The sequence below is a fragment of the Diceros bicornis genome, chromosome 22 (genome assembly GCF_020826845.1).
Source record: "Diceros bicornis minor isolate mBicDic1 chromosome 22, mDicBic1.mat.cur, whole genome shotgun sequence".
Classification (NCBI taxonomy): Eukaryota; Metazoa; Chordata; class Mammalia; order Perissodactyla; family Rhinocerotidae; genus Diceros; species Diceros bicornis.
In genome coordinates, this window is record NC_080761.1 from 59,404,625 (window position 1) to 59,432,104 (window position 27,480).

Consider the following 27,480-nt stretch of genomic DNA (forward strand, 5'->3'; position numbering starts at 1 on the left):
TTGATAATTAACAAAAGGACTTTGTTCCTTCAAATTATACAGGTAACAAGTGAGCACATGTTGGTGGTAGGCAGGCACTAACACTAGCTTGGAGTCCAAGGTGAGTCCCTTCCCACCCCGACCACACCCTGGAGTCTCACCCTCCTGGGATCTTCACTAGGGTGTCTCCTGCCAGGGTTGTTCCTAGCATTTTACATGCATATACATACATTTGTACATACGTAGACACACATATGCACATGCCATTGCTTTTGTTTCTGCACAGAGAGGATCATGTATAGACTCTTAACTTGCTTTTTTCACTTTACAGTGTTTCTTAAAGGGCATCCCATGTCAAAACATAGAGATTACTATGTTCTTTTTAACAGCTGTACGTGTTCACTTTCTGGCTGTGTCATAATTTATTTAATTACTCTTCTATTATTGGAAATTTATGTTTCTGATTACAAACAAAAGATGTTTCTGTATCTTTGTGCGTATGTCAGTGTATGGACATTGGATAGATTCCTAGAAGTTGAGTTTTGGGCTCAAAAGTTTAAACTAGGGCCAGCCCCCACGGCCTAGTGGTTAATTTTGGTGCATTCCACTTCAGCAGCCCAGGTTTGGTTCCCAGGCGTGGACCTGCACCACTCGTCTGTCAGTGGCCATGTTGTGGTGGCGGCTCACATACAAAAAGAGGAAGACTGACAACGAGTGCTAGCTCAAGGCGAATCCTCAGCAAAAACAGAAAAAACAACAAAATAAAGTTTAAACTGTAGTGTCAGTTTTCCTCCGAAAAAGCTTTATTCCGTAATGTTTTAAAAACAAATATATTTTTCATTTCATTTATATTCCTTTCACAGGTAACATTAAATCTATTATTGTAGAAAATAATAATTGCTATATTTGGTCTTGAATTGCTTGAGAATTCCAAACAAATATTGGAAACTAGAGAGATTATAAATTCTGTAATTAATGCTTAAAGATATGGATAAAAATAGAATATATTTAAATAGAATATCTTGGGCCTGGCCTGGTGGCGCAAGCGGTTAAGTGCACGCACTCCACTGTGGGGGGCCCAGGGTTTGCCAGTTCGGATCCCGGGCGCGTACCAACGCACCACTTGTCAAGCCATGCTGTGGCGGCGTCCCATATAAAGTGGAGGAAGATGGGCGTGGATGCTAGCCCAGGGCCAGTCTTCCTCAGCAAAAAGAGGAGGATAGGCAGATGTTATCTCAGGTTCAATCTTCCTCACAAAAAAATAAATACATACGTACATAAATAAATAAATGCATACATACATACATATATAAATAGAATATCTTAATGTCTATAGTGAGATCAAATAATGCAGTTAAGTCTAATGGCAAAACTTGACTTTTCCCTACAATTTGCTTCAGTCGACAAGTTCCATGATATCTCATTTTCATATTTCCTACTGTGCTGTCACTATTTCCTACTGCATTATAATCCTTAACTAGCATGATGGAGGCATGAAATGTTATGATTAACTGATTCTTCTGGTTAATTGATAGTTAACCTTGTGGTGCTCTGAAATTACTTGAGCTAAGGTTACCCCTGAGTTGAAGCTCATATTTCTAATTCTAGAGTCTTCTTTAGTTGAGTTATGCTCAACTATCTTGATTGATCTGGACAATCAGACCTTTCTGAAAAAAGAAAAGTTTTTTCATACCATACAATTCAATGGCTTTTAGTATTATTTATAGAGTCGTGTAACCATCACCACAATTTTATAACATTTTCATCATCCCAAAAAGAAACCCAGTATCCATTAGCATTCATACATCATTTTCCCTTCAACATCCCACCATCCCCTGGCAACCACGGATCTCTTTTCTGTCTCTGGGTGTGCCTACTCTGGACATTCCATATAATCGGAATCATACAATATGTGGCCTTTTGTATCTGACTTCTTTCACTTACCACCAAGGGTCATTCATGTTACAGCATGTGTCAGTGCTTCATTCCTTTATATTACTAAATAATAGTCCTTTGTATGGATATGCCACATTTTATTTATCCATTCACAATTGATGGACACTTGGGTTGTTTCCACTTTTTGTGACTAATGTTGCGATGAACGTTTGTGTGCATGTTTTTGTGGACATGTGTTTTCATTTCCCTCGTTTCTGTTTCATCTTGTCTACCAACTATAGGAATTGAATGTTCGAAAAGTTACGTTGTCTACAGATAAAAACAAGTACGGCGTTCGCCTAAGGGCAGAACCGGATCACATGGTTCTGGGGAAGCGTCTGAAGGGAGCCTTCAAGGTGGTGATGACAGCCATCAAGCAGCTGAGCAGTGAGGAGCTGGAGCAATTCCAGGAGAGTGGTGGGTGTCTGCTCCAGTGGGGGCAGGGGCGCCGTCTGTGGCCTCAGCCTGACAGGTGTCTCATAGCTAGGCTCCCATTTGACTTTTACTGTCACTGCCTTTTCTTAAATGAAAACTTCTTTTTTCTGGTGATAAAAATGTTTATTAAGAATAATTCTGATAATTTAGAAAAAATTAAGACAACAAAAATGACCCTTAACCCATCACATTTAATGCAGATTGAGCGCCTACTCTTGGCTGTTTAATATGTTAGTGCTGGGACACTTAAAATTCTGATTTATTTCCTCCTAGTTACATATTATAGTCATATAATTACAGCATTACAAATGGAGATCATGCTTTAATTTTAAATTTCATGTTTTTCACTCATATATTTTTACATTTTCTGTTATATTTGTTTTTCACTTTTTTGTTTTGCATTTTCACTTTACATTCCAAACATTTCTCTGTTATTATTCTTTAAAATGCTATTTCAATAACTGCATAATTTTCCTGCGTATGGATACCTGATAATGTTTTTAACTCGTCTTTTATTGTTGGTGCTTTAGGTTGTTTCCATTCTTTTAATATTATGAATAATATTACAGTGAATGTTTTTACATGTAAATATTTTATGGAATTGATTCCCTCTGGCTAGATTTCTAGATAGAAATGACTGAAGCAGATGAGTGGATTTTAGGTTACCATTGAACTCTACAATTGCTAATGTGGGCCTAGAAAATCTACCCAAGTGAGAGAGAGCAGAACGCCCTGAGGCTTCATTACCAGCCAATGGTATAGATGTCACTGCTATCAGATGTGGCTTGTGGAGAAAAAAGATGATGATGACTTTGGGAGGTGTCAGAATAAAGACTGCAAAATATTTGAAAGTGAAGTATTTAAAGTATTTTTAGAGAAAGGGATTTAGAGTTGAGGTTTGGAATTTTTTGTGAAGGAGAACTGGTCAGAACTTATCACAGTTTCTCTAAAATATTTAGAATCCATATTTTGGTCTCTTAATTGGGCAAGACTGGATTCATTCGTTAAGCAAATATTTTTTAAAACCCTTCTGTTTAGCTGGCACTGGGGACATGGAGTTGAATGAGACAGACATTGTCCTTACCCTCGTGTGCTGGCAGACGCTAAAGATTTACGGAAATAACCAGAGTTTTGATAAGTGCTCTAAAGGAAGTATATAGGGTAATATGAGGAGGTTAGGAAAGGGGACTCAGCCCCCTCTCTCCTCTCCTTCAGAGAGCCTCTCAGGGTGTCCAGGAGTTCTCAGCTCCGCCGTGATTGGAATCACATGTGGTCTTATTATGGCTGCCTGGCATCCTGCAGCTATCCTAGGGCACAAGGTGTTTGACTGTTAGGACTCCCCCTGAAATTGAAAATCATAAGCACGGAGGTGTCATGAGGAGAGATTTAAGGACTCAGAAATCCAATGAGTGCTTATAGAAATTGGGGGCAATGTCCCTGAGATTCTCCCAATTTTTGGATAAAATGTATAAAATATAAAACATAAGCCAGTAACAACTAAAAGTTGAGTCATTACTAATTTAACTTGTATGTTAAAGTAACAAAATCTTTGATCACCCTGCGTGTCACAAATCTAAGTTGTTTCACCAGATAGCCAATATATCAAAAATGCCTGCAATAAGCCTTATTTGAAACCAAAAGTTTACAGTTTCTCAACTGTAGTTTCTGAATGAACTGTTCTGTACTGATGGAAAGTGAAACAGTTTTCAGAACACAGTGACATAAGGTGAGGGTGGCAGCCCACTGCTCAAAGACCAAAATCACTGTCAGTGACCACAGCAGGCTTCCCTGAAGACGGGGATTGCCATGCTCAGGTGCCTGCCGCGGACAGGCATGACGCTCGGAACTTCACATTGTCCCCCTTGCACCCTCACTGCTCCCTGCTCGGCAGATCATAGAACACCATGGTCCTACAACCAGTGAGTGGTGGGCCTGAGTCTGATTTGACTCCGCAGACTGTGCTTTCTTCTTTACATTGTGCTGTGTGTAAGGTGGGAATTCGACCTGGGAGTTTATATGCAACGGTTGACACTGGTAGTGATTTAACTGTCCTTGAGGCAGCATGGTGCAGTCTGAAGGGAATTTGTCACGTTCTTGACTGCAGTGATGACATGAGTCAAGAGGACTTGATCTCCTGAAGCCTCTGCAGCTTATTACTGTGACGTTTTCGTCAACACAGTGGCACAGTGTGCTGGCAGCAGGGCGGCTTCAGGAGGAGGAGGGACTGATGGAGTAACAGTGGCAGTTGCTTCTCCAATAGGGACCGTTGTTGTAGAGGGCCATGAATTGCATGAAGAGGACATCCGCCTCATGTACACCTTTGATCGGGCAATGAGTGGGACGGCACAGTTTGAAGCACACTCAGATGCTCAGGTATTTCTCTCTTCTCTGGAACATTTCTTTACCAAAAGATAAGAACATCAGAGGAGAACGTATTTATCAGTGCCTTTCCTGACAGTGTTGACAGTTTGTCTCAATCTTCATTTTAGATTGTCTTTATTAAACTCATCTGTTATATGTTCTTAACATATGCTTTTCTTTAATGAATACATAAACAGGGCATTTTGTGACATATGCGTGCAAGTAATTGTCCTAAGTGTTGGGTTGTAGAAAAGAATAAGATGTAATCCCAGCCTTTAAGGAATGAGTCACTCAGAGAGACAGGAAAGTAAGCCAATTCTTATTATTCTGCCTGAGAAGTTATCTGGTAGAAAAAAGTACAGAGAAGGGCTCCTATCTGAAGTCTAGGATAGAGGGTGGGTTGGTTAGGGAGTGCTCCTTGAAGAGGATGTACAGGCCATTTAGGATTCTGGGGTCAGCATTTTTTGTTGTGATGGATCAGTGCATCTCTTTTCACTCCTGACCAGATTTCTCTCAGCAGATAGGTTGTAAGATCTCCAATGTTGGAGTGGTGGTGGAGTCCCTCTGCCTAACAAGCCACATTCAGGGAAGGGTGGGGAGTACCTCATGTGAGACAGGCTGACCTCCCTGAGCCTTTACAGAGGAGCTTAAATTAGATGTAGTCTGACAACTCCATGTGGGCAGATAGTGGTAAGGAGTCAAAGGTGAGGAAACTAGGAAAGGAAGAGGGGCAGGAAGGAGGTTTATAAACAGTGAGAGGGTGCAGCCCTTCCTGATTACAGCCAATGGAAGGGAGAGCCTGAAGAAGTTGTCCACACTTAAGGAAATGTCTCGTGATGCTTCTGAGTTTCTTAACACGGTTTGTGTATTGTGGGCCGTGGTGGCCATGCCCTGACTTATCATCCATATTCAGTTCTACCGCCTGTGCCTTCATGAAGTTTGTTAACTTCTCTGATTGAGTTTCCCCAAAGGTAAATGGAGATGGTGCCTAATTTACAGGTACATCCCCTCTATAATAGAAGTGACGTTATCATTATTACCACATCATCATCAACACCTTCAGAACAGTTGAGATACAAAAGTAGGCAAAGTTGACAAGAAGATGGCAGTTTAAACTAAATCATATAAAAAGTATTGTGGTCAATTGTAGAAATTGTGTCTTGAATCACACCAACAAACCAGTGGATAAAAAGGGTCATGGTTTAAGAAAATAACGAGGAAGCTGCTTTGAAGCCTTCGATCCACTCATTTGTGGTGCATCCGTTGTGAAAAGTTGTGCTGCTGGAAGGGTTTTGTGATTGTTGATCTTATTAGAAGCCTTGATGTTAATTACATAGACAAAAAGCAGAGTTACATGAGAGACTGTCACAAAAGCCAATCTCAGGGCGTCTCCTGTGAGCAGCACCCTACAGAAGAAAAGGGAAAGGTGCACCTCTCTCCAGAGATGAAGGAATTGCTGGTTACAAAGAAGGACCCAAACTGTAAAGAAACTGGTTTGACTTTGTGTCTTTTGCTCAGTTGCGTGAATAAATAATGCTGCATAATAGACCTCTCAGTTTAGTTTTAAATAGCATTTTGCTGAGTTTGAAAGAACTGTCCTTCCTTATTTGATTACTTGGCGTGCACTGTTCATTCCTGCAGGCTTTGGTTCTCTTAGATGTCACCCCGGACCAGTCAATGGTGGATGAAGGAATGGCTCGGGAAGTCATCAATCGCGTCCAAAAACTTCGCAAAAAGGTCAGTTTGTCAGATTAAGAACGAGCTACTGCTTTGGAGTTTTGTGTTGTTTTTTCGTTTGGTTTTTTTATTTTGTTTGTTGGGGAGGACAGGTGAGGCAGGTAATGTAAACCATACTTATCAATTAATGGTAATTAGTCACTCCGCAGGAAAGGTAGGCCCCACCTCTCCCTACCTGTTCACTGTCAAGCTGGACGTGGCTCTTTTTTCCTCTGACCAGGAGCTTTCAGCCAACCTGTGCCCCTTGTCCTCCTTTTTCAGTTCCCTAGGGCTTCCACAAAATCATCTTCTGGCTGGGTAGTTCTCCTGACTGGTGCAGAAGGTCACCAGAGATGACAGTGGGTGTCTCTGAGGAAGGGAAGAGGTGTAGTCAGCGTGGAAGGGCTCCTGGCTCAGGAGAGAGAGTGTTGGATCTGAACAGAGCAGGGTGGTTCTTCCTCATTCAGGAGCTAGGAACCAGGGCAGGCACACAGAGCCCATTGCCTGCCCTCACCAGGTGAGAGAGCCAGGGAGCTCCTACCTCAAGGAGGGCTCCCACCAGTCTTCCTCCTTAGGTCAGTTGTCTGAGGCCTGTAGTTCAGGGTCTGAGGAGACCACTCCAGCGGATAATGGGATGCTTGTGAGATCTGTCTCAGTTCAGAGCTTTGTGAGTGGGTTCTTGTTCAGTTACTCCTCTGTTTCAGAGGAGGAGGGTTGGGCAGGAGACATTCGGCATGGGATCTTCAGCCCTGTTCAACAGCGTCTTACGTTTTGATGAACAAATGTGCTTCCCTTTTAAAATTTTCTATATATGCTTTCAGTGCAATTTAGTTCCAACTGATGAAATAACAGTTTATTATAAAGCAAAGTCTGAAGGAGAGTATCTGAATAATGTTATCGAAAGCCACACAGAGTTCATGTTTGCCACCATAAAGGCTCCCTTGAAACCATATCCAGTTCCTACATCAGATAAAATCCTTATTCAAGAAAAAACACAGGTGAGTTCTCTTGAACTATTAAGATATTTAGGATTAGATTTTATGTTAGTTTATGTAGTCATGTCTTGATATTCTGTCCCCCGGTAGCAATTGGTATAGTACTCAGTCCTGCAGTATTGCTCTGGATGGTAGTGAGTAAGGTCGGAGAAAGGATGTCCAGAAGAAGAGAGAGAGAGGGAAGGTAGAGCTGTTCTCACGGCAGTTCTCTTGGGGAAGGTAGCCAGGAGGTACATAAGAATTGTCAGGAGATCAGATGGCTATATGGGCCTGTTTTATCTAAAACTAGGAAAGTCAGTATTGTGGATTCTGGGAATTATTGTTAAAAGTAAACAGCAATTGACTTGAAAAGCAGTTAACTTTTATGGTAGTGAGTTAACATAAAGTTACAATTTCACTTCCTGTTGGCGCATTTTAGATGTAACTATGAAAATCTGATACCAAGACATGGAAGATATTGGCCCATAGTTCAGAAGTAGGTCATTTATAACAGGGGAATCAATTCTTTTCTGCGTCAGTTAGTCCTTTTTTCAGTCATTTGTTCCTTGTTCCTACTTTATAGGGGACAAATAGGACAGGCAGGCAGGGGCTGAATATGACTGTTTATCTTTTCAGTGGGGCAAGTTACAAGATGGTTTCCTTTTTTATTTTGCATATTTTTAAACTGTTTGACTTTTTAAAAAAATGAACATATGTTGCTTATATAATCAGAAAAAGATTTACATTTTTAAAAGAACAAGGTAAAAAGGAAAAAATGGAAAAAATTGTAGCTCTTGACTTTTTTAGTAATGATATTGAACATGCTATCACAATTGTAGAGAGCTCTTATTCTTACTGAGAAGAAATAGCTTCTGTGTTAGTTGGTGACACTGCTGTCAGACGCTGCAGTTACTCAGTCATATATTCCCATGTGCTCAGTTAAAGGGGTCTGACCTGGAAATTACACTCACTAGAGGATCATCCACACCTGGCCCTGCTTGTGCATATGTCAATCTTAAGATTTGTACAAATGGCAGTGAGCAAGGTAAGAGTAAATGAATTCCATGGTTTGTATTTTATGTTTTAGTTAAACCTATGAATGTCTTTAGGGCTATTCTAAGAGAATTGGTAAAACTGGATAACTTTTTTTTTCGAATTGTCGTCAAAATGAATCCATGAAAGTAAATGATTGGACTTGCACTTCTAGGAAGATGGACTAGATGTAGTTTTCCCTATTCCTCCCACAGAGTACAGCTGAACACCCTGAAGATGGTTTATAAAAACAGCTATAAGAAGACTCTTAAAGGTGGAGGGAAAACAGACCAGCTAGGGACCTTAGGACCAAGCAACAAAATAGTGGAGAGTTACCTGCATTTTCTTTTTGCCTCATGTATCTCAGACTTGGAGCTGAAGAAGCCAGCAACCTGGAAATGCCAACAAGCATGCGCAAAATTGCCCCAACAAGATCCTTCTCTCTCTAGACGAAGGACCAGGAGAGGGGCAGCCTAGCAAGACGGAAAACTTGTAGACAATAACTGCTCTGCTCCAGCCAAACACAACAGAAGAAACTGTAGCCCCACTACCACTCTCACTAGCAAAGGCCCAGTGGAGTGCTTAGGCCTTTGCCAGGCTGAGGAGCCTCAAGCCCCCACCACCATGCTGGTGTCAGAGAAGACTAAGTCGTGAGCTGGGACTTTCATCCTACCTAGGCAGTAATGAACCCCTCTGCCCAGTAGTGTCAGTGTAGACCATGTGGAGAGCCTAGACGCCCATCCCTACAAGCCAGTAACAAGGCATCCCTCCCTGTCACCACCGCTCAGCAGTAACGAGGCCACATATCCCACCACCCTGCCACAGGTCAGTGAAGGCCACGTGGGGGCCAGTAAGGAGGCCCTCTTGCTCTTTACAGCCAGGGAGGTATCAGTGGAGGCCTAGAGGAGAGTGGGAACTCCCTCCTCACCACTTCCCAGCAGCAACAACCTTAGTGTCAATGGAGGCTGAATAGGGAACCCAGACTTCTCCTCCCACCAGGCAGTAAGGAAGCAGTGTCCCCTTTCCCCTGCCAGTGTGATGTCAAACAAAGTCAGCTAAAATAGAAGGTTTAAATAAAAACCAGAGTCTCGTAATACTTAACAAGTCCAGGTTTTAAAGATTACTCATCATACTAAGAACTGGGAGGATCTTAAACTGAAGGAGAAAAGACAATCGATACATATAAACACCAAAATGACAGTAATGTTAAAATTATCTGAAAAATGTAAAGCAGCCAGAATAAAAATGCTTCACAGACCAATTACAAACACAGTAGAAACAAATGAAAAATAGAAAGCCTCAGCAAAGAAATAGAAGATATAAAAAATCAAATAAAAATTTTAGAACTGAGAAATACAATAAGTGAAATACAAAAACTCAGTGGATGGACTCAACGACAGAATAGAAGAAACAGGAAAGAATCCGTGAACCGGAAGGTAGAACAATAGAAATTATCCATTCTGCATAACAGTTTAAAAAAAAAAAATGAAAAAAATGAACAGAGCCTTAAAGATCTGTGGGATAATTAGAAAAGTTTAATATTCTTGTCACTGAATTCTGAGAGAAAGAGAAGCAAGGACAGGACTGAAAAAGTATTCAAAGAAATAATAGCTGAAAACTTCCTAAATTTAACAAAACACAAAAACCTACAGATTCAAGAAGCTAGGGGAATCCCATACAAGATAAACCCAAAAGAATCTGCATTAAGACATAGCATAGACAAACTTCTGAAAACTTAAGGCAAAGAAAAATCTTGAAAGCAGTGAGAGAGATGTGCAACACCTAGCTTATAGGAGAAGAACAATTTGAATGATACTAGATTTCTCATCAGAAACCATGGAGGCCAGAAGGTAAAAGGATGACATTTCTCAAATGCTAAAAAATAAGTACTGTCTACCCAGAATTCTCTATCAAGCAAAAATATCTTTCAGAGTGAAGGGAAAATCAAGACATTCTCAAATGAAGGAAAACTAAAAGAATTTGTTGCTGGCAAGACTTAACCTAAAAGAACAGCTAGAGGAAATTCTTAGAACGAAAATGATAAAAGAGGGAGTCTAGGGACATTAGTACAGAAGAAAGAACAATGGAAAGATTCAAAATACAGGTAAATTCAACAGACTTTCCTTGAATTTTCTAAATTATGTTTGTGGTTGCAACAAAAACTAAACATCCCAATGTGTATGTAAGAAATATTTAAGATATATAAATACATAAATGGGGAAGAACCAAGGGATGTAAAAGGAGGTGAGGTTTCTACATTTCTGTCAAACTGGAAAAATGTCAATACCAGTAGTCTAGTAGTTATGTATATATAATGTACCACCTAGTGCAACCACGAGAAAAGTCTATACCAAGCAATACATACAAAAACACTAGACAGATAAAAATGGAATCCTAAGATGTGTTCAAGTAACCCACAGGAAGCTTAGAAAAAGAAAACAACAAATAGCAGAAAATAAAATGGAAGACTTAAGCTTAACATCAATAATTACACTAAATATAAATGGTCTAAATACACGAATTAATAGAGATTGACAGAGTGATAAAAACACATTATCCAGCTATATGTTATATAAGAAAGTCTTCAAATATAATGATCTAGGTAGCTTGAAAGTAAAAGAATAGAAAAAGATACACCATGCAAACATTAATCAAAAAAAGCAGGAACGCCTATGTTCGTGTCAATAAAGTAGACTTCATGGCAAAGAAAATTATCAATGACATTAAATAATGATGCAAATGTCAATGCACAAGGAAGACATAATAATCAAATGTGTACATACATAACAACAGAGCTGCAAAAAACATAAAAACTGATGGACCTTAAAGGAGAATTAGAAAATCTGTAATTATAGTTTGAGAATTGAATATACCTCTTTGAACAATTAATAGAACAGCTAGACAGAAAATCAGAATCTAATCAACATTTATGGAACACCCTGCCCAACAGCAGGAGAATACACAAGTCTGTTCAAGCTCCTGCAGAACATTTACCAAGATAGATTACAGCCTGGGCCATAAAACAAACCTCAATAAATTTAAGAGTTGAAATCATATATAGTATGTTCTCTGACCACAATGGTATCAAACTATAAATCAGTTAACAGATAGAAGCAAAATCTCCACACACTTGAAAAGTAAACAACATACTTCTAAATAATCCATGGTCAGGGAAAAAATGTCAAGGAAAAATAATACATAAAACTAAGTGAAAAGAAAATACAACATATCAAAATATGTGGAATGCAGCTAATTTATATCTCTAAACAATAACATTAGAAGAGAAGTTTGAAATCAATACTCTAAGGTCCAATCTCAAGAAACTAAAAAAAAAACAAAATGAACCCAAAGTAAACAGAAGAAAAATAAAAATAAGAGCAGAAATCAATGCAATTGAAAACAGAAAAACAATAGAGAAGATGAATGAAACAAAAATGTAGTTCTTTGGGGGCCGGCCCAGTGGCACAAATGGTTAAGTGCGTGTACTCTGCTGCGGCGGCCCAGGATTCGCCGGTTTGGATCCCGGGCGCGCACTCGTGCACTGCTTGTAGAGCCATGCTGTGGCAGCGTCCCATGTAACGTAGAGGAAGATGGGCACGTATGTTAGCCCAGGACCAGTCTTCCTCAGCAAAAAGAGGAGGATTGGCAGATGTTAGCTCACGGCCGATCCTCCTCACAAAAAAAGAGAAAAAAAGAAAAATGTAGTTCTTGGAAAAAATTAATAAAATCAATAAACCTCTAGTGAGACTGATACAGAACAAAAGAAGACACTAAATACCAATATCAGGAATGAAACAAGATATCATTACAGACAGCAGAAATCAAAAAGATAAGCAGATACTATGAACAACTCTCCACACGTAAATTTGACAACTTGGATGAAATGAACCAATTTCTCAAAAAGCACAGACTACCCCAACTCACTCAATATGAAATAGATCATTTCAGTAGCCCTATAGCTATTAAGGAGATTGAATTCATAATTTAAAAACTCTCAGGAAATCTCCAGACCCAAATGGTTTTGCTAGAGAATTCAACCAGAATTAAAAAAAATTAACACCCTACAGATTCCTCCAGAAAATAGAAGAGGAAGAAACACTTCCAACACACTTTACTGAGGTATTATTGACACCAAAACCAAAAAAGAAAACTACAGACCAGTATCACTCGTTATTATAAATGTAAAATTCTTACCAAAATATCATGAAATAGAATATAGCTATATATACAAATAATTACATTTCATGACAAGTGGGGTTTATTCCAAGGATGCAAGGCTGGTTCAATATTCAAAACCAATCAGTGTAATCTACCATATTAACAGGCTAAAAGATTACATGATTATACCAGTTGTTACAGAAAAAGCATTTGACAAAATTCAACACCCATGCCTGATAAAAACTTTCAGAAAAATAGGAAGAGGAAATTTATAAACTTGATAATGAGCATCTACAAAAACCCTACAGCTAACATTATACTTAATGGGAAGAGATTGAATGTTTTCTGCCTCACATAAGGACCAAGGCAAGGATGCCTGCCCTCACTACTTTTACTCAGCATTGTACTCGAAGTTCTTGCCAGTAGAATAAGGCAAGAAAAGAAAATAAAAGCATACAGATCAGGAGGGAAGAAATAAAACTGTCCCTATTGGGAGATGACATGATTGTCTACATAGAAAATCCCAAGGAATCTACAGAGGGTCCTGAGACCTCTCCATGGGTTTGCCACCAGCATTGTCACCAGCTGTTCCAGGATGGTCGTGTGTTCGTTTGGACCTGTGATGATGCCTCAGGTGAAACGTGGTCCCCTAAACTGCTGCACAGGTTCAGTGATGTGTGGCATGTAAGCTGGTGTGTCACTGCTGACATCCTGGCTGTCTCAGGTAGAGAGAGAGAGGTGACCCTGTGGAATGAGTCAGTCAGATGGGCAGTGGATGTGTCTCAGCGATGTCAGAAAGGCCAGGGTTCTACGTCAGCTTCAGTTATAGGGCCAGCAGAATGAGCAGTGACAAGAGAGATGGGGCCTAGCTCCTCCATCTGCTGACTCCAGTACTGCCCCTTTCTGGGCCAATTGGCCAAATAACTAGGAAGAAGAGCTCCTGGGTCCAACAAGGTTATTTTCACAGGAATAGTTAGAGGTGGAAGCACAGATTAATCACCTACCTTAACATGATTTGATATGGTTTGTAATTTACTGTCTGGCTGACACTACTCATGAGGAAAAAACTACAAATGATCTTAAATTTATTACTTTAAAGTATTTTTGGCCAGTTTTATATACCTTTTGGGTTCAACTATTAATTGAAGGGTTTTGTCTTCAAAGTAATTGAATAAAATCATATTACTTATAAAAAGCAAAAGAAAAACTTTGATCAAATACACAGTGTATAAGATAAACATACAGAAATCAATGTGATTTTTGTATACTAGCAATGAACACATGGAGAATGAAATTTAAAATGTAGTGTCATTTTCAATTGCTCAAAAAAAGGACACAGGTGTAAATCTAAAAAACCATGTACAGGACTTTTATGCCAAAAACTATAAAATACTGATGAAAAAATCAAAGAACTAAATAAACGGAGAGGCATGCCATGTTCATGGATTGGAAGATTTAATATAGTAAACATGTCAATTCTCCCCTAATTAATATACAGGTTTAACTCAATTCCTATTAAATCTCAGCAATATGTTTTTTGTAGATATAGACAAAATTACTCTAAAATTTATCTGGAAAGAGAAAGGAAATCAAATAGCTAAAGTAATTTAGAAAAATAAGAATATAGTGGGAGAAATCACTCTGCCCAGTTTCAAGACTTGTGTGTGGGCCGGCCCCGTGGCTTAGTGGTTAGGTGCGCGTGCTCTGCTGCTGGTGGCCCGGGTTCGGATCCCGGGCGTGCACCGACGTACCGCTTTGCCGGCCATGCTGGGGCCGCGTCCCACATACATCAACTGGAAGGATGTGCAGCTGTGACATACAACTATCTACTGGGGCTTTGGGGGGGAAAAATAATAAAATCTTTAAAAAAAAAAAAAAAAGACTTGTGTGGCGTGAGCACAGAATAGATACATAGATTAGTGTCACAGACAGAGAACCCAGAAATAGACCCACTAAATGTGGCCAAATGCTTTTTTTGAAAGGAGCAAAAGCAGTTCAACTGAGGAGTCTTCTTTATATGGTGCTAAAGCAATTAGATATCCATATGCAAAAAAAGTCCTAGGCTTAAGTCTCGTACTTTATATAAAAATTAACTCAAAATACATCACAGACTTAGATGTAAAACTATAAAATATTTAGGAAAAAAACAGAAAATCTTTAGGATTCAGGAGTAGGCAAAGAGTTTTTAAGACTTGATACCAAAAGCCCAAGCCATAAAAGGAAAAACTGATAAACTGAATTGCATCAAAATTAAAAATTCTGCTTTGCAAAAGATCCTTTGAAAAGGATGAAGAAACAAGCTACAGACTGGAAGAAGATCTTTGCAAACCACATATCCAGCAAAGGATGTATCTAGAATATATAAAGAACTCTCAAAACTTGGCAGTTAAAAAAAGTTCAGTTAGAAAATGGGGAAAGATATGAGTACATGTTTACCAAAGAGAATATACAGATGACAGATAAGCACATGAAAATGTGCAACATCATTAGTTGTTAGGGAAATACAAATTAAAATCACAATGAGATATCACTACACACCTATTAAAATGGCTAAAATAAAAACTAGTGACAATACCAATTGCAGGTATGTAGAGAAACTGGATCTCTCATATATAGCTGGTAGAAATATAAGATGGTACAGCCACTCTGAAAAACATGTGGCAGTTTCTTAAAAAACTAAACATGCACTTTCCACAATGATCCAGTAATTGCACTTCTGGGTATTTATTCCAGAGACGTGAGAGTTTATGTTCACCAAAACACCTCTACTCAAATGTTTATAGTAGCTATATTCGTAATAGCCAAAAACTGGAAACAACCCAGGTGTTCTTCACAGGTGGTGGTTGAACGAACTGGGGTCCATCCACACCATGGAACACAACTCAGCAATAAAAAGGAATAAACTATTGATTAATGCAGCAACTTGGGTGAATCTTCAAAGATTTATGCTGAGTGAAAAAAGTCAATCCCAAAGGTTATATACTATATGATTCCGTTTATATAACATTCTTGAAATGACAAAATTATAGAAATGGAAAATAGATTGTTTGCCAGAGGTTATTAGGGAGTAGAGAGAGGAGGGAAAGAGGTGTAGATTTTAAGGAGCAGCAGGAGGGGTTCTTGTGGTGATGGAACCATTCTGTGTCTTGACTGTCAGTGTCAGTATCCTGGTCATGATACTGTACAGTTTCAAAAGTTGTTAAATTGGGGCAAACTTGGTAAAGAGCCCATGGTGTCTTTGCTTTTCTTACAACTGCATATGACTCTTTAGTTTTCACAAAATAAAATGTTTAAGTAAATCAATAAAGTAAATATCTGTAATTGATTCTCAAGTATAGGATAAATCAACATCAAGGGCCACTTGAGGCTATTATTTTTAAATCAGATAGTATTTTTTACCACTCTGAGCCCTAGGGATTTATAAATGGAACAAAATGAAGAATGCAGGTCATAAAGATAGAAGTTTGAATCTAGAAAAAGATGAGTACAGATTGCCTGATGGAGTTCCATCCCTGGAACATGTCTACCAAAGATTGCCAAAGCACATACTGAGTGTATATAGTATATACTTAAGGGAATGAGAGCTTGAGCCCCCATGTCTCCTTTGACTTTTCATTTAAATTTAATTTGTTTTCTTCAGTTTTACTTGTATTTGTGGCTTTTTAGGTGGAGTATTGCTTCTGGAAAATCCAAAAGGCGATAATAGGTTGGACCTTTTAAAGCTGAAGAGTGTTGTTACTAGCATTTTTGGTGTTAAAAATACAGAGATGGCTGTCTTCCATGGTGAAACAGGTATGTGGAAAGTCAAAAGGTATCTATGTGCTTTGACACGAGGTGGATCGGTGGAGGTGTTCATTTGATATCAGTTATTCTACGTAGCCTTTGCCCTTTTCCTGACTCTCTGAGTCAGGACCGGGGCTCTCAGTAGTGCCTGCCTGCAGTGTCTCTGGTGCCTGCTTAACTGTGTGATATGGCACTGGGCTTACTAGGAGATGACGGTTCCAATCCTGCCCTCTCGCCTGTTAGCCATGTGATGCATTCTTGGCTTCAGAGACTTCCCTGGTGAGTTTTAATTTTATTAAACATAGCTCCTGCATCTTGTTAAATCCGGATTCTCAGTAAGACAAGCCTAAATAAAATTTTAAAGAATTATAAGTACATTCTTTCCCATTGTCATGGGTTGAATTGTGACCCCCACTCCCCACTCCCAACCCCAGTAAAAAAAAAAAAAAAAGATATTGAATGCAGTCCTTACGTAGTAACACCAAATGTGATCTTGTTTGGAAATAGGGTCGTTGTAGTTGTAATTAGTTAAGATGATGTCATACTGGAGTAGAGTGGGCCCTAGTCCAATATGACTGGTGTCCTTACAAGAAGAGAGCCGTGTGAAGACACAGACACACAGGGAGGACACTATGTGATGACAAAGACAGAGATTGGAATTACACAGCTGCAAGCCAAGAAACACCAAAGATTGCTGGGAGCCTCCAGAAGATAGCAAGAGGAAAGGAAGGATTCCCCTACAGATTTCAGAGGGAGCCTGACCCTACTAACACCTTGATTTCGGACTTCTCACCTCCAGAACTGTGAGACAATAAATTGCTGTTGTTTTAAGCCCCCCAGTTTGTGATTCTTACAGCAGCCATAGGAAACTAATACATTCACTTTACGAATCTGAATGCTCATTTTCAGAAACTTTTTTTTTTTTTTATTGATATTTTAATGGTTTCTAACATTGTGAAATTTTGGGTTGTACATTTTTGTTTGTCCATCACCCCATATATGACTCCCTTCACCCCTTGTGCCCACCCCCCACCCCCACTTCCCGGATAACCACTGTCCAGTTTTCTCTGTCCATGTGTTGGTTTATATTCCACATATGAGTGAGATCATACAGTGTTTGTCTTTCTCTTTCTGGCTTATTTCACTTAACATAATACGCTCCAGGCCCATCCATGTTGTTGCAAATGGGACGATTTTGTCTTTTTTTATGGCTGAGTAGTATTCCATTGTATATATATACCACATTTTCTTAATCCAATCGTCAGTCGAGGGACACTTAGGTTGCTTCCACTTCTTGGCTATGGTGAATAATGCTGCAATGAACATAGGGGTGCATAAGCCTCTTTGGATTGTTGATTTCAGGTGCGTTGGATAGATTCCCAGTAGTGGGATGGCTGGATCATAGGGCATCTCTATTTTTAATTCTTTGAGGAATCTCCATACCGTTTTCCATAGAGGCTGCACCAATTTGCATTCCCACCAGCTGTGTATGAGGGTTCCTGTTTCTCCACATCCTCTCCAACATTTGTTGTTTTTTGTCTTGGTGATTATAGCCATTCTAACGGGCGTGAGGTGGTATCTTAGTGTTGTTTTGATTTGCATTTCCCTGATGATTAGTGATGTTGAGCATCTTTTCATGTGCCTATTGGCCATCTGTATATCTTCCTTGGAGAAGTGTCTGTTCATTTCCTCTGCCCATTTTTTGATCGGGTTGTTTGTTTTTTTGTTGTTCAATTGTGTGAGTTCTTTATATATTATGGAGATCAACCCCTTGTCAGATGTATGTTTTGCAAATATTCTCTCCCAGCTGGTTGGTTGTTTGTTCATCTTGATTCTGATTTCATTTGTCTTATAAAAGCTCTTTAGTCTGATAAAGTCCCACTTGTTTATTTTTTCTTTAGTTTCCCTAGTCTGGGTAGGCATGTCATCCGAAAAGATTCCTTTAAACCCAATGTCAAATAGTGTGTTGCCTATATTTTCTTCTATGAGTTTTATAGTTTCAGGTCTCACCTTCAGGTCTTTGATCCATTTTGAGTTAATTTTTGTGAATGGCGATAGCACACGGTCCACTTTCATTCTTTTGCATGTGGCTGTCCAGTTTTCCCAACACCATTTATTGAAGAGACTTTCCTTTCTCCATTGCATGTCCTTAGCACCTTTGTCGAAAATTAGCTGTCCGTATATGTGTGGTTTTATTTCTGGGCTTTCAATTCTGTTCCATTGATCTGTGTGTCTGTTTTTGTACCAGTACCATGCTGTTTTGATTACTATTGCTTTGTAGTATGTTTTGAAGTCAGGAATTGTGATGCCTCCTGCTTTGTTCTTTTTCTTTAGGATTTCTTTAGCTATTCGGGGTCTTTTGTTGCCCCATATAAATTTTAGTATTCTTTTTTCTATTTCTGTGAAGAATGTCATTGGGATTCTGATTGGGATTGCATTGAATCTGTAGATTGCTTTAGGTAATATAGACATTTTAACTATGTTTATTCTTCCAATCCACGTGCATGGGATATCTTTCCATTTCTTTATGTCATCGTAGATTTCCCTCAATAATGTCTTGTAGTTCTCATTGTATAGGTCCTTCACCTCCTTGGTAAGATTTATTCCTAGGTATTTTATTCTTTTTGATGCAATTGTAAATGGTATTATCTTTTTGAGCTCTCTTTCTGTTAGTTCATTATTAGCATATAGAAATGCAACTGATTTTTGTAGATTGATTTTGTACCCTGCAACTTTGCTGTAGTTGTTGATTGTTTCTAACAGTTTTCCAACAGATTCTTTAGGGTTTTCTATATATACAATCATGTCATCTGCAAATAGTGAGAGTTTCACTTCTTCGTTACCTATTTGGATTCCTTTTATTCCTTTTTCTTGCCTAATTGCTCTGGCCAAAACCTCCAGTACTATGTTGAACAGGAGTGGTGAGAGTGGGCAGCCCTGCCTCGTTCCTGTTCTCAGAGGAATGGCTTTCAGTCTTTCCCCGTTGAGTATGATGTTAGCTGTGGGTTTGTCATATATGGCCTTTATTATGTTGAGGTACTTTCCTTCTATTCCCATTTTATTGAGAGTTTTTATCATAAATGGATGTTGTATCTTGTCAAATGCCTTCTCTGCGTCTATTGAGGCGATCATGTGGTTTTTATTCTTTGTTTTGTTGATGTGATGTATCACGTTGATTGATTTGCGGATGTTGAACCATCCCTGCGTCTCTGGTATAAATCCCACTTGATCATGGTGTATGATCTTTTTAATATATTGTTGTATTCGGTTTGCCAATATTTTGTTGAGGATTTTTGCATCAATGTTCATCAGCGATATTGGCCTGTAATTTTCTTTCTTTGTATTGTCTTTGTCTGGTTTTGGTATCAGGGTGATGTTGGCCTCATAGAATGATTCAGGAAGTGTTCCATCTTCCTCTATTTTTTGGAATAGTTTGAGGAGGATGGGTATTAAATCTTCTTTGAATGTTTGGTAAAATTCACTGGAGAAGCCATCTGGTCCTGGACTTTTATTTTTTGGGAGGTTTTTGATTACTATTTCAATCTCTTTACTTGTGATTGGTCTATTCAGATTCTCCATTTCTTCTTGGTTCAATTTTGGGAGGTTGTATAAGTCTAAGAATTTATCCATTTCTTCTAGATTGTCCAATTTGTTGGCATATAATTTCTCATAGTATTCTCTTATAATCCTCTGTATTTCCATGGTATCCGTTGTAATTTCTCCTCTTTCATTTCTAATTTTATTTACTTGAGCCTTTTCTCTTTTTTTCTTAGTTAGCCTGGCTAAGGGTTTGTCTATTTTGTTTATCTTCTCGAAGAACCAACTCTTTGTTTCATTAATCCTTTCTACTGTTTTTTTGGTCTCAATATCATTTATTTCTGCTCTGATTTTTATTATTTCTCTCCTTCTGCTGGCTTTGGGCTTTGTTTGTTCTTCTTTTTCTAGTTCTGTTAGGTGTAATTTAAGGTTGCCTATTAGGGCTTTTTCTTGTTTGTTAAGGTGGGCTTGTATCGCTATGAGTTTCCCTCTCAGGACCGCTTTTGCTGCGTCCCATATGGTTTGACATGGCATGTTATCATTTTCGTTTGTTTCCAGATAGTTTTTGATTTCTCCTTTAATTTCATCAATGATCCATTGGTTGTTCAGTAGCATGTTGTTTAATCTCCACATTTTTGTCACTTTCCCAGTTTTTTTTTCCTGGTTCATTTCCAGTTTCATAGCCTTATGGTCTGAAAAGATGCTTGTTATGATTTCAATCTTCTTAAATTTATTGAGGCTTGCTTTGTTTCCCAACATATGGTCTATCCTAGAGAATGTTCCATGCGCGCTTGAGAAGAATGTGTAGTCAGCTGTTTTTGGGTGGAGTGCTCTGTATATGTCTACTAGGTCCATCTCGTCCAGTTTTTCATTTAAGTCTAATATTTCTTTATTAACTTTTTGTCTGGATGATCTATCCATTGCTGTAAGTGGGGTGTTAAGATCCCCTACTATTATTGTGTTGTTGTTGATTTCTCCTTTTAGATTTGTTAATAGTTGTTTTATGTACATTGGTGCTCCTATGTTGGGTGCATATATATTTATAAGTGATATGTCTTCTTGATGGAGTGTCCCTTTTATCATTATATATTTCCCTTCTTTGTCTTTCTTAACCTGTTTTATCTTGAAGTCTACTTTGTCTGATATGAGTATGGCAACACCTGCTTTCTTTTGTTTGCCATTAGCTTGGAGTATTGTCTTCCATCCTTTCACTCTGAGCCTGTGCTTGTCTTTAGTGCTAAGATGTGTTTCCTGAAGGCAGCATATTGTTGGGTCTTGCTTTTTAATCCATCCTGCCACTCTGTATCTTTTGATTGGAGAGTTCAATCCATTTACATTTAGGGTAATTATTGAAATATGAGGGTTGAATGTTGCTGTTTTGTCACTTATTTTCTGGTTCTTTTGCATTTCCTTTGTTTCTTGTCCCATTTGTTTTGGACTGCCAATTCAGTTTGGTTGTTCTGTCTTATGATTCTTCTAGTTTTCTCTTTGTTTATCATGTGGTTTTAATTTGATTATTTGTTTAGTGGTTACCTTGAGGTTTGGGCGAAAAATCTTCTGTATGAGATAGTCCATTATCTGATAGCCTCCTATTTCCTTATACTAAGTCAATTCAGTCACTTTCCTCTTCCCCTTCTAAGTTGCTCTTGTTATACCTTATTCTATCTTGTGTTGTGGCTGTGTGTTTACAGTGATGAGGTTAAATTTATTTTTGGTGAATTTCTTCCTTTGATCTTTGAGTTTAGTATTTAAGTGGTTGCTAACCTATTCCGGTAAAGATCTACTATTTCTCTGATTTTGTCTACCTACTTTTCTCCTTACTCCAAGCTTTGTGTTCCCTTTCTCTTCTTGTTTTCAGGCCTGAGGGCCTTCTTGAGTATTTCTTGTAGTGGCGGTCTCGTGGCCATGAACTCCCTTAGCTTTTGTTTATCTGGGAGAGTTACTATTTCTCCATCATATTTGAAGGATATTTTTGCTGGATAGAGTATTCTTGGCTGAAAGTTTTTGTCTTTTAGTATTTTGAATATATCATTCCAGTCTCTTCTAGCCTGAAAAGTTTCTGTTGAGAAATCCGCTGAGAGCCTGATGGGAGTTCCTTTGTACGTTATTTTTTGTTTTTGTCTAGCTGCCCTTAATATTGTTTCTTTGTCGTTGACCCTGGCTAGCCTTACCACTAGGTGTCGTGGTGAAGGCCTTTGTCTGTTAATATATATAGGCGTCCTGTTGGCTTCGCTTACTGGTATTTCCTGCTCCTTCCCCAGATTTGGGAAATTTTCAGCTATTATTTCCTTGAATAGGCTCTCTGTTCCTCTTTCCCTCTCCTCTCCCTCAGGAATACCTATAATTCTTATGTTACATTTTCTAATAGAGTCCGATATTTCTCGGAGTCTTTCTTCATTTCTTTTTAGTCTTAGTTCTCTCTCTTCTTCCATCTGGAGTATATCTGTATTCCTATCCTCTAAAGTACTAATTCTTTCCTCCATATTGTCAGCTCTGTTCTTTAAAGATTCCAGATTCTCCTTTATCTCCTCCATTGTGTTCTTCATCTCCATCAGCACTGATAGGTTTTTCTTTATGATTTCAATCTCTTTTGTGAAGAAACTCCTAATCTCATTTAATTGTTTGTCTGTGTTGTCTCGTATTTCGTTGAGTGTTTTTATGATAGCTATTTTGAAATCTCTGTCATTTAGTTTATGGATTTCTGTGTCTTCGGGGTTGATTTCTGGGTGCTTGTCATTTTGTTTCTGGTCTGGTGATTTCATATATTTTTGCATTGTGGTTCCTGTGTTGGTTTTGATTTTCCTCATCCTGGAAGTCTCTGGTTGCAATTTCCACCTGCCGCCACTGTCTGGTGGTAAAGGGCTGTGTAGTCTAAGCCCCCTGCGCTCTGCCCCAGTTTTTCTGCTGCGATCCGCAGTTTTGTTTTGTTTTGTTTTGTTTTGTTTTTTCTCCCCACTGCGATCCACGGGTCCAGTCCAGTTTATTCAGGTCTGCCTCGGACCGCTAGATCTGGTCGAGCTGCAGACTCCGGGTTGCGGGGAGGGGGGAGCTCTCTCTTTTGCCCTCTGGGTCCCTGACGTGAGAGGCTTCTCGTTTGCCCCTCTTTATCCGCTCTCTGGGTTGCTCAGATGTTGATGGTAGCCCTGTGGCTCCTCTGAGCCCTCTGTGCGGGAGTTTCCCACTGGCTGAGAGAGCCCGAAGAGCTACAGTTTCCCGCCGAGGGCCGCCCCTCCCCCCTGTCTGGGAGCCGCGCGGACCGGATCGCTGATCTGATGGGGAGGGAGCGGAGTTCTCCTTACCTCTCCCCACTTCCTCCGGGGGCCCAGCACGTTCCGCTCTCAGATGTGCGGCAGTGTGGATCCCTCCGCTCTAGCTTTTCACTGTCTGGGATTCCGTTGTTGGTCTGTGGCTGTTACTTTTGTTGTATCTTGTGGGGGAAGAATTCACGGGAAAGCTCACTCCGCCATGATGCTGACGTCACTCCTCCAGAAACTTTTAAATAGCTTAAAAGAGTAAATCTAAATGGCCAAGAAATAAAGGAAAAAAACTGCTGAACCTCAGGGTTAAAAACCACAACGAGGTACTATTACATGCCACCAGATTGGAAAAAACTAGAAAAATTTCACAGTGTCAAATGTGGTCAGGGAAGTTGTGTAATAGGAACTGTCATTCACTGCTGGATTGTAAATTGATAGAACCACTGTAGAAAACCGTTTACTGTTGTATCATTTAAGGGAAGCAAAAGTTATGTGGGAGAAACTGGGAAAGTAAAGGTCTGGAAGAATGTGGTTAGTTGGAGGATCTGAGAAAAAATCTCTGACCAAGATCCACCAAGGGGAGCTGGTAAGTCAGTGGATAGCTTGGGTGTCTACCTGAAATCGCTGTAGGCTGAGAAGTAGGGAACAACAAGGGCAGACCAGAACTCACATCTGTCTAGCCACATCTATCATCAGCTGTCGGGACCTGCAGAAGAAGCTTTGCCGGAGAATTGCTCATCCACCTGGCCCAGAAGTTGTAAGAGCACAGAAAGAGTGTGGCTGTGCACTGTCCCCTCTCACCCAGCAAGCAGCAGCCCATGAAAGCTGAATGGTGCCTGGGCCTGACATTGACCATTTACACAAAGTGGCTGTAACTAAACTTCTACCTTCCGAATCCTGTGCACCTCTCTCTGTGGTCAGCCCTCACTCAAACCTGGTGGGCAGAGAGTTCAGGGAAAGAGTTTTAGCTTAGCTAAGTTGACAGAAGGTAAAACCATCACAGTCCCCCCCTTATGATTCTGGCATCTATACATGGCTCTGTAAACCATATCTAACTTCCAGATAAGACCATCATAAATTAAAAATCACATGTTCAGCTATCCCTTGTACAACTGAAAACATGCTAACCCTCTTACCCAAAACTGCTTAGAAAGTCACCTTATCCATCTTTGGGTGATGTTGGTTTCTCTTCTAGCTTGAGGCACATTTCCCCTTTAAAGTTAACAGTTAAATTCTGTTAATATATTTTATGCTCTATGGTAGGAAAGTGGGAGAGTGCAAAAGATAAGAATTGGTTAGTATATACACAAATATATTCTTATCTAAATAAGAAAGAAGTCATAACTATTAACGTTATGGAAGATAGCAAGACACACAGAACACATATAGCATAATTTCATTTATATAAAATTAAACAGTACTTAGGGATGCAAACATAGGTGAATGATTGGCAGTGGCTGTGACCAGGGACGGGGAGTGGAAGTGGCATGTCTGAAACTGGGCTGGGGAAGATCCTCAAGGAAAAAGGGACCTGATCATGGGTCAAAGCTTTCATCATCTATCACGCGCCATATATGGGTCTCTGATTTAGAGCAGGGTCAGCAAACTTCTTCTCAAAGGGCAGAGAGTAAATATTTTAGACTAAGAGCTATAACTCTGCCATTATAATGCAAAAGCAGCCATGATCATATGTAAAAAAGTGTAAAAAATGGGCAAGGCTGTGTTTTATTAAATTTTATTTACATAAACAGGCAGCCAGCCAGGGGCCATAGTCTGCCTGTCCCTGATTTAAAGCATGAAGGACATTATCCCAGCCCTTCAAGGTGTTGCCACCCAGGTGGTCCTGAAACAGTCTTCAAAAGGCCATTCCACCGTTTCACAAGACCAGCTGCTTCATGAGGATGGGGAACATGGTATGGCCAGTGAATTCCCTGAACATGTGTGCCCTACCACACTTGTTCGCTGAAAAATGAATTTCTTGGTCAGAGGCCATGCTGTGTGAGATGCCATATTGGTGAATAAGAGGAAGTCCGTGGATAGTGAGTTTGACAGAAGCATTGCAGGCAACAAAGACTAATCCATTTGCAAAAGAAGTGTCTATTCCACTAAGAACAAATAGACACTGGAATAGAAGTGTCTATTCCACTAAGAACAAAGCACTGCCGTTTCCGTGATGGAAGTGGCCCAGTAACCAGTCTGCCATCAGGTGCCCTCCTCATCTTCCCTGGCGGTAATGTGATATTGGAAGCTTAGTGATGGCCCCTGTTGGTAGGTGGGATACACTGTAGTGACTGTAGCAAAATCAGCCTTGGGAGTGGAAGTCATGCTGCTGAGCCCACGTGTAACGCCACTCCCAGCCAGGATGGTCTCTTCGTTCATCGGTTCCATTGGGCAAGGACAGGAGTGGCTGGAGAAAGACTAGCTGACTTCCACGAATGGGTCATATTGTCCACCTGGTTTTTAGGATCCTCATTCACACAGTCTGCCCATTTGGAGTGATCTGTCCACATACCTCTTGCCCTGTCTTCCTTGCAAACCAATTCTGTTTTTCCAATTCCATTCTTTCCAAGTCCCTGTCCATTCCCATTCAGTCAAACCATTAGCCACTGCCCATGAATCAGTATAGATCCATTCCTCTGGCCATCTCTCCTGATCAAAATGAACAACCAGCTGCCCTGAATGACGTTCCGCCCACTGGGAGGATTCTTCGGGGCCACCCAGAGTCAAAGCAGGGCTGTAGGACTACAGTTGTCCACTTTCAACGGGGCAGCGTGTCGTGCAGGACCAGCCACACAGCAGGCTTGAAATATTTTCTATCAACTGGTCCTACAGAAGTTTCCATGAAGCCACAGGTGCGGGTCGAGAGAGAAAACCAGGTGGCCCCAGGCTGGGCATGGGCATCCAGCCAAGGTGGGGACAGGTCCCTTTTTCCTGGAGGATCTGCCCAGTTTCAGACATGCCACTTCCACTCCCCATCCCTGATCACAGCCACTGCCAATCATTCACCTATGTTTGCATCCCTAAGTACTGTTTAATGTTATGTAAATGAAATTATGCTGTGTGTGTTCTGTGTCTTGCTATTTTCCACATACGTTCCTGAATCAAATAACTTATCTTCTGACTATAATTATTATTTTTTATTATAAGCCTTCTTTTCATGGTGAATTTTGGGATTCTGATATAGGAGGAAATTTAAGAGGAGGTATAATACACAGGGAAAATACTAAAAGGGGAGTAAACAGTTTGCCTTATATTTTAAGTTATGAGTATTATGCCATTTATTTTTGCAACATTAAGATTTCCTACTATTTGCACGTCATTAAAGCCTGAGTTTATGGAAAATGCAATGTCCTTTGATAAACAGAAATTAAGTGGAAAGCATCACTGTAAAGATATATGATAGATTAAATAGGAAAAAGTGAATGACTTCAGCTCTGACCTGTCTACCCCTGAAAGAATGATTTTGTTGTTGTTGTTGTTAGAAATACAGAACCAAACCAACCTACTGAGTCTTAGTGGAAAAACACTTTGTGTGACTGCAGGATCAGCCCCGTCTCTGATTGACAGTCCTAGTACTCTCCTCTGTCAGTATATCAACCTGCAGCTTCTGAACTCGGACCCGCAAGGTACGTGCCTCCCCCAGCTGTGAACACCCTCACCAGGCAGGTTGTGGGCATTGTTTCCTTTAACATTCAACCTCTCTGACTTGTATGGATTTTTCACGTTGGCTTCAATTTAGCAATTTAAAGTGTAGACTCCCACACTGCTTTGGGAAGCACACACAGGCTTGTTTCTTTTGGTATATTTACCTAGAAACACCCTTATCCGTCTGACATGGGTCAGGAAATGAGATAAATTAGTTAGGTAAAAATTATAGCTAAATCATTTAAGTGCCAAAACATTTTAATTCTGCCTTATTTTTTTTTCTTGGAAAATGTTCTAAAATCTGTTGTATGTAAGTCATGTCTTGACCAACAGACTAGACTGATGTTTATTTTTTCTTGATGTTTTGGGGTCCTCATTTGCACATTTATTACTGAAACCTTCAGGCTCTTCATTTGACTGTTTACTGAATATCTGTTCCCCAAGGTGCTGGACTTTTATACTAGTTGGTTCTTCTTTTTATCCCCTTCCCTTTTCCCTCTGTGGAATGTTTAAGGCTGTTTCTGCAGACTGTACAGCTGTCCCACTCATGCTTCTGTTTCTGCTGCTGGCTTTCAAAGCCTTCAGCTCTGCCCATTAGAGCTGTCAGCAGTCACTGCCTCCATTAGGGATCCAGTAGCTAGAGAGTGAACTCTAGGACTTAATCCAGT

General features: G+C 39.8%; 1 protein-coding gene across 2 annotated transcripts in view; it reads left to right on the forward strand.

The window, feature by feature from the left end:
- IARS1 (isoleucyl-tRNA synthetase 1) overlaps positions 1-27,480 on the forward strand; it is an 86,092-nt gene that overhangs the window by 48,907 nt on the left and 9,705 nt on the right. For both annotated transcript variants that reach the window (XM_058566100.1, XM_058566101.1), the window contains exons 26-32: positions 2,157-2,331; positions 4,610-4,722; positions 6,352-6,447; positions 7,248-7,424; positions 8,340-8,445; positions 16,257-16,382; positions 26,650-26,793. In XM_058566100.1, the coding sequence (XP_058422083.1) occupies positions 2,157-2,331; positions 4,610-4,722; positions 6,352-6,447; positions 7,248-7,424; positions 8,340-8,445; positions 16,257-16,382; positions 26,650-26,793 (937 nt within the window). The remainder of the gene's footprint in view (positions 1-2,156; positions 2,332-4,609; positions 4,723-6,351; positions 6,448-7,247; positions 7,425-8,339; positions 8,446-16,256; positions 16,383-26,649; positions 26,794-27,480) is intronic.